Source organism: Triticum urartu, chromosome 7 (genome assembly GCF_003073215.2).
Source record: "Triticum urartu cultivar G1812 chromosome 7, Tu2.1, whole genome shotgun sequence".
In the NCBI taxonomy this organism is placed as follows: Eukaryota; Viridiplantae; Streptophyta; class Magnoliopsida; order Poales; family Poaceae; genus Triticum; species Triticum urartu.
In genome coordinates, this window is record NC_053028.1 from 28,515,953 (window position 1) to 28,523,703 (window position 7,751).

Genomic DNA, 7,751 nt, shown 5'->3' on the forward strand with positions numbered 1-7,751 from the left:
ATTCGATCTTTATTAGCTTGCTAGCTAGCTAGCTAGTGATGTATTCAATATTATATCTATTATTCGAGATGATGTATTCGAGATTATATCTATTATTCGAGACGATGTATTCGAGATTATATCTATTATTCGAGATTATACTAAATTGTTTTATATTTCTTTTGGCATAGTTAAATAAAAGCTATGGCGGACAATACCGACAGAGAGAGAGAACAGACCATGCTCGATATCATACGCGGGCCAGATGATGATCAGAATGAAGAAGATTTTGACGGCTCCGAATTTCTAAACAACACCGGAGAGGGTGATATGATATTCGATCGCGACGACCGAGAAGATGAAGTCATGAACTACGACGAAGAACATGTTGATCCTGAAACAACAAACACCGGCGAGGTATATATATTTATATAAGCAGGAATCTGGTGATCATCGCATGTTTTAAATGAGTCGAAGATATATTAACGAATCGATCTTTCTTCTTTCAGCCATCCGGATCGAGCAAATCTTCAGGCAAAAGGACGAAACGAGGCCCGAACAAAAAGTTGAAGGAGGGCGTAAAGTACAATATCGAGGCATTCAAACCTAATGGCGAACCATTAGCGCCTAAGAAGATTGCGGACAAGTTCGTTCGTCAGTGCGGAGTTCTTGTGAAGGACCAACTCCCGATCTCCCTTCAAGAATGGAGAAAGCCAGCAAATCCACGTCCAGATGTTACTTTTGTCGACGAGAATCAAAAAAATCTGCTTTGGGATACTCTCATGGAACATTTCACCCTACCAGATAATTTCACAGAAGCAGACGTGCGGAAAGTCAAGGACGCTGCTTTTAGGAAGATGGCGGTTGCATTCAAGAACCACAAGAGAATGACGTGGGAGAAGTACGTCAAGGGAGGAAGGAAGACTCCAGTATTCGAGGGGATACTAGAGAATCAAAGTGCTCATTGGGACGATTTCGTGAAATTCAAGGATTCAGAATTAGCTAAGGAACGGTCGAGAATAAACAAGAAGAATGCCGAAAAAAGGATAAGTTTCATAAGCTGGGGCCAGGTGGCTACGCGGTGGCAATGCCTAAGTGGGATAAGTCTGAGAAAGAGATGGAGGCTGCAGGTGTCACTCCGGTTACTAAGAGCTGGCCCCCCAGGTGCAGGACTTGGTTCTATGCGCATGGGGGGGAGTTGGACCCGAAGACAGGCAATGTTTCGACGAAGGCATGTCTGAACGGAGCCGACGATGCGCTACTTGTTGCAATAGAAGAGGCTCGATCGGGGGTGTTCCAGCCCAACAGAGAGAACGACGAGCTTACGTGTGCCCTGGGAAATCCTGAACACCCGGGAAGAACACGAGGCAAAGGCGCTATTCCGTGGTATGAGGGGTTTTCGGACTGGAACGCCGACTACAGAACCCGTGCGAGAAAGAAGATTGCGGAGGATAAGAAGATGAAGATGGAGGAGGAGCAAAGGAAGCTCGACTATGAATGCCTTCAAGGCCTAGAAGCAAGTCAAGCGGAATTGGCAGCTAAATTCCAGCGGCAGCAGGAGCAGATCGACTCACTTAGCCAGCAAAGGGGGTCTCAGCAGCTGCAGCAGCTAGCGGATGATCCAGCATTGGATACCACCGCCCCATCCATGCCGAGAAGCAGCGTGGGTTCCGCCCCGGGCGACGCAGTAGTGCTGGATAGATACCCCGTGGATGACATCACGGAGAACACTAACTGCGAGCTACACTTCAAAATGAAGAACATATCCATGAAGGTGGCGGACGCCATTGCTTTTTCAAATTCCCCCGAGGCAACCTTCCATTGCAACCCGATTCCAGCGGGCTATGCTCGTGTCTTGGTTGATGAGGTGGTGGACCAATATTCGGGGCTAGAGCTTGACATTCCTGGAGGTGATGAGGAGCACACACTCGGAGATGCCAAACATCGTATCATCCTATGGAGAAAGGATTGCATCATTTTTCGAAGGCCACCGACACCGCGTCACCCGACTCCTCGTCGAAGTCCGCCACCGAGTCAGCAGACTCCCGCTCCTCCAAGTCCACCAACGCGTGAGGCCACTCCTCCTCCTCCAAGTCCGGCAAAGTGTCAAGCCACTCCTCCTCCAAGTCCGACACAGCGTCAGACGTCCACTCCTCCTCCAAGTCCGGCACAACCTCAGGCCACTCCTCCTCCAAGTCCGGCACAGCTTCAGGCCACTCCTCCTCGTCCAACTCAGCCCCGTCAGCCGTCTCCGCCGCCTCAGCAATCGCAGAAGAGACACCCCACAGCTATGGTGCGTAGCGGTACCAGTCGAGGTCATAGTACAGGATGTACAGGCGGAGGCAAGCGATATAAATATGGTCCAAACCTCACTACTCCTCTTCCTGTGAGGGCTTACGACAGGACCGAGGAGCAAACCAATGCCATAGTGCGGGCAGAAGTCGATGCCCATTTTGGACCGAAACCGCCACCGCCGCCAAGGGAGAAAGTGCCTGTGGAAGTAGTTGACCACTTCATTCGTATGGCTCAACCACCAGCTCCTAAGCCTGTTGACACAGACTATGAGCGCCACATCAGGAAGTTACATCGACAACGTCTACAGAAGGAGGCAAGCTCGAGCTCGAGCAAACAACAAGCAGCTGTCGAAAAATGCGGGAAAACCGTTGCCCAGCTGGGAGAACAGGCGGCGCAATCGACCCCCCCGCTTGTTGTGCCGCCAACAACACGTGACAGTACGCGCGCCCAATATTATTGTGGCCAAACAGTTTACGTTCCCGAGGTGGGCGATGTGGTAATAACCCAGGAGCATATAATGCAGGCTGAAGAACTCAAGATCACTGTTGGACAACTCCTCGAGATCGAGGACATGCCTGTGATTACAGAGGAGGAAATAAAACGGAAATATATCCGGGGCCAACCTTTGGTCGAGCCAGAAGATGTCAAGAAGCTCCCAACGAGAATGTATGAATTGCATCAATGGTACATGGACATTATCAAGAGATCCGATCGAGAGTCCCTCATGGTGTATGTCAAGAAGGATCATTACTACCATGAGAAAGTTGTGGCCGTTGAGTATTCTGAACTGTTTCAGTTATACAATCAAGACGCACTCGACAAATCTATCGTCAGTTGCTATTGTCTGTAAGTGATTTTTTTCTGTAATTTAAGTCTCAAGCTAGCTGTAGTGATCCTTTTGATCAATCATTACCTATAATTATCCTCACTATATTCTTTTCTGTGGTATTATGCAGGATGAAGATGTATGAGATGAGAAAAGGTGGATGCTATGGCATTGGGTTCATTGACCCAAACACCGTTAATGAATACACATGGAAAATGAACAAGTATTATGAAAAGCAGGTAGAGGAAAGCATGCTAGAGTTCTTGAAGCGCCTCAAATACAATGAAGATATACTACTTCCTTACAACTTCCAGTGAGTCACACTTTCTTGTACTACAAATTCTCTGTTTTTTCCTACTAGCTAGCTACATGTTTTTGCTTACATATGCCCGCTTAATTAAGACATGCAAACGTGTGTGCATGCAGATTTCACTGGATCTTGTGTATCATTAAAGTTGACGCCGGAACAGTTGAAATACTGGACTCTCTACTCAAAGCAAATAGTGACTACAACATCTTGTATGGGATAGTCAACAGGTAATTTCAATCATTATTAACTATATATCTCGGCCTATTTAGTTCGTCATTTCATGATATGAACTATTTAATAACCCCTTTATTCATTTTCTTTGTCGGCGGGCAGGGCTTGGGCAAGGTTCATCAGCGTCACGGAAGGCGAATGGAAACCACAGCTGAAATGGTTTCGATCCAAGGTAAGTAATTAAGTAGTACTAGCTAGCTAGCTAGCTGCCATCTCTTTAATTATCATGCTTGATTAATTATTATCTGATCAAATTAAATTCCATTCTCGTAATAAAGGCCCTGAAGCAGGCGCAGGGGACTGATCTGTGTGCATTCTGCGTTTGCGAGAACATTCACATGATGGCGTCCGAAAGGAGCAGATCTCAAAGACAGGAATGGGTACGCTTGTCAGAACACTATTCACAATTTTTACACCATTATCGATATCTAGTCACACAACTAATACACATGTATATTGATCTCCTTCTTAACAGTTCAAAGAGGTGCGGGACAAGCTTCTAGAAACGGAGCGCGTAGAAGCACTTCAAGAGGAAATAGCGGGATTTTTGCTCGACCAGGTCATAAATCCGAAGGGAGAATACTATTACCCGCTACCGCCCCCATCGAACAGGTCATGAACCACTTCCAATTGTCATCGTGCTCCGAAGGCACCAATTAGGCTAATGCCACTGGCTCCGAAGGCAACATGCATATGTAGGAGAAATTGTATATAGCTATACATGTGTGTATGTGTAAATTAATATGGTAGTTTGTGAGACATTGATGATATATATATGATTGGTTCTACTAGAAATTCTATTTATATATATATATATATATATATATATATGCATAACGTATACAATGTGTAGTACCGTAAAATACCAGCAAACGAAAAAGAATTAAAATGGAAAACACAAAATTAAATGAAAAAAAAATCATAAAACCAAAAATCCCCCAAACATTTTATTACCGGTTGGTGTTACCAACCGGTACTAAAGGGCTCCCGGCCCCCGGAGCTGGCTCGTGCCACGTGGTTGCCCTTTAGCACCGGTTCGTGCTGAACCGGTACTAAAGGGGGGGGGGCTTTAGTGCCGAAATGTTAGTGCCGGTTCCGAAACCGGCACTAAAGGGCCTTACGAACCGGTGCTATTGCCCGGTTCTGCACTAGTGAACCCTTGCTTTGTACTTGTGGTCAGTGACATAATCAGCTTGTTTTGAGGAATTTAAGTTTCACCTTGCATATCCATATATGTTTGTTGAATTCCTATTATTCTATCAACAAAATTGTCCATATATTTGTGTGAATCACTACCATTCTATCAACAAAATTCTCTATATATTTTGTGTGAGTTCCTATCATTCTACCGTAAAAAATGACGAGCGTAGCAACGCGCCCCAGCCTGATCTAGTCGGGAAACTATGGCTAAGTTGGGGTGGGGTGGGGGGCAAGGCATCCCCCCCCCCCAAGCCTTGCACCGTTTTGTACAAAGAATTTTTTAGTGAGACGTGGAGGCAGCGAAGATTCAGATCATGGGGCTCCCCGGTGCGGACGCTGTTGCCGGAGTCCCTGGCCTTCTGGTGGCCGACTGAAGCCCACCCCCATGGCATCCGACTGAATCCAATGGCGTCACGGAGATGTGGAGGATGCCCGCCTCCGAATGATGTGATTAGGAGAGCCTTGATGTGGAGGCCCATGAGGTGGGGGGAGGCCCATGTCGCCCGCCAATGAAAGCCTCGGGGAGGACATGCGGACGACGATGCTGAGACGGGGAGGTGGCCCCCGCCGGCCGCGTGCGCCCGCCGCCATGCAGCGTACGACCCGACACCTAGGCCTAGGCCGAGGACGGCGTACGCTGCGATAGCTGCCAATGATGAGAATGTGGAAATACCTAGCTTGCGCAGGCGCACGCAAGCGCCTTTGAGAGCTCGCCGAGACATCGATGATGCACACGACGAGGATGAGGAGTAGGACAGCGACCGTGTCTGAGTCATGGCACATGGAGCAAAGGTTTACAACATGTCGACAGGCGAGTGTTTACCTAAGGTTCATACTTTATAAAATGAGTTATGACATCCACTGAGATCTAAGAGCCTTCGCAGGTGAAACTTTTTCGACGGTACAACTATGAAACTAGTAATTTCTTGAAAGGCAAGTACCCAGTGCTGAATAAAAAATAGCACTCCGTTTTTTTATTTTGCACATTAGTTTTATATCTTATGTCAAGCTTATAAAGTTTAACCAAATTTATATAAAAAATATCAACAACTACAATACCAAATAGACATAATATGAAAATATATTTCATAATGGATCTTTGTGAATGTTGATTTTTTTCCATAAACTTGGTTTAACTTCAATCCGTTGTTATTTGGGTGGGTAAGTAGGTACGGTGGAAGGATCAGAATAATGACGTACGGATTTCTCATAATCTCTACCTACTAATAAACCAGCGATCGACTTTCAAAAAATAAATAAAAAGATAAACCAGCGATCGCGTCTGGTCGTACTTCGTCTGCACTTTTGCAGAAAAGCCCCTTCATTTTTGGGAATTCAATCCGCAATCCTATTTTAAGTGGGTACGTGAGAAAACGCTTCGTTTTTACATAAACACCCCTTCATTTGTTACAATTCTACCCACGGTCCTTAATTAAACTGCTTCACCACCGGGCACCACCACCGCTTATCCATTTGCCTTCTCCACCGCCGGGCACGGGCCGCAGCTTGCCGCCGGCTTCCCGCAGAAGCCAAGGAAGGGGTGATGCGTCCCGGCGGGAAAAAAAGGAAGGAGGGAAGTGACTAGGAGGCGGGGTCGGCCTGCTGGTTTGCCGGGGCTGGAGAGGCTCGTGGTAGGGAGCTCCTCTCCTCTGCTTCGGGTGCGAGGCGGCCGAAGCGCTCGGGCTGCAGAGCTGCGGGGCGGGGCCCGAAGGGTGGCGCGGGCGCTGGATGGGACTTGGTGTAGGTCTCTGGCGAGATGGGGATGGCGTGGAGGGGGTCTGGACGCCCGCGGATCCTTGGCCGGCGGCGCTCGGGCATCGGGCGGCCATGGCCGTCTCTCTGTAGAAAAAGAGAGAGCTCTTAGAGAAGAAGCACGGGGGAGAGAAGAGAGATGGAGGAAGAAGGGGAGGGCTCACCGACGGCGCAGAGGAGGACGCCCGAATGAGGAAGCGGCAGGTCGTCGTCCTCCACATCGCCCAGCGCGCGGCTTCTCCGGGCGCGGAACTGCCGCAGCTGTTGCTGCTGGCCAGACACCCGTAGCCGCGCACTCACCTGCGGCGAACGGAGGTGGGAGAGGGAGAGTGCCCTGGCTGGCAGGGAGGGGAGGAAGAAGGGAGAGGAGTGGTGGTGGAGGAGCGAGGCAGTGAGAGGATGTGGTTGGACGAACGCGAGCCGCGAGCAAAGGAAGAAGCGAGAATGAACGACGCGGGATCGGCCGAACCTCTGGGGCATGGCGCAGGTGGCGAAGGCTACGCAGTCTGAATCAGGTCGTAGGCAAGGCTTCTGGCCTGATCCGGAGCACGGGGCCGACGACTGGGGCGGACGGCCAGATCAGGACGAGGCAGAGGAGCTCCAAGGTGCCAGCCTTGGCGGCCTCTGGGTTCATCGCCGATTAGGGGGTGCTCCGCTGGCCAGCCACCACGGCCCCGCGCACGTGCAGCTCTTGGCTAGATTGGGTGGAGAAGAAGAAGAGGACCAGCGCTGGATTAGGATGAGCGGAGGAATTGGCGATCTGGATAAAAGAAGGAGAGGAGTGGCGATGAGATAAGGCACGCAGTGGGCGGTCAGTGCTTTTCTTTAATGAAATGGAATGAGATTGGTCTTGTACCGGCCAGAAGCTGCACGCATGCTAGCACCGAATTTTCATTTTCCGGAAGAGCACCGATTAATACTTGATGATGTTTGTTGTTAGTACATACTCCCTCTGTCCTAAAATAACTCGCAATACAATTTTATACACAATTTTGTATTTCCCTGTTTCTAAATTTAAGTCCTTTTAGAAATTTTAATACGGACTATATATGCATGTATATAGACATATTTTAGAGTGTACTTTCACTCATTTTGATCTATGTGTAATCCATATTGAATCGTTAAAAAGATTTATATTTAGGAACAGAGGGAGTATTG

At 48.4% G+C, this 7,751-nt stretch overlaps 1 protein-coding gene across 1 annotated transcript; it reads right to left on the minus strand.

Moving 5' to 3' along the window:
* Positions 1 to 6,133: 6,133 nt before the first annotated feature.
* Positions 6,134 to 7,387, minus strand: LOC125523324 (mitogen-activated protein kinase 7-like). The gene is made up of 2 exons (XM_048688371.1): positions 6,758 to 7,387; positions 6,134 to 6,680 (listed from the first exon to the last, which is right to left on the minus strand). Exons 1-2 carry the CDS (start codon positions 7,071 to 7,073, stop codon positions 6,307 to 6,309), a joined length of 690 nt encoding a protein of 229 aa, XP_048544328.1. The 5' UTR covers positions 7,074 to 7,387; the 3' UTR covers positions 6,134 to 6,306.
* Between the last annotated feature and the right edge of the window lie 364 nt (positions 7,388 to 7,751).

What these genes read in the sequence shown, in the direction of transcription:
- LOC125523324 (XM_048688371.1), bottom strand. Translation starts at nt 7,073, where the DNA reads ATGCCCCAGAGGTTCGGCCGATCCCGCGTCGTTCATTCTCGCTTCTTC. An exon ending in CGTCCTCCTCTGCGCCGTCG is followed by an intron (nt 6,681 to 6,757) that starts GTGAGCCCTCCC and finishes CTTTTTCTACAG; the next exon opens with AGAGACGGCCATGGCCGCCC.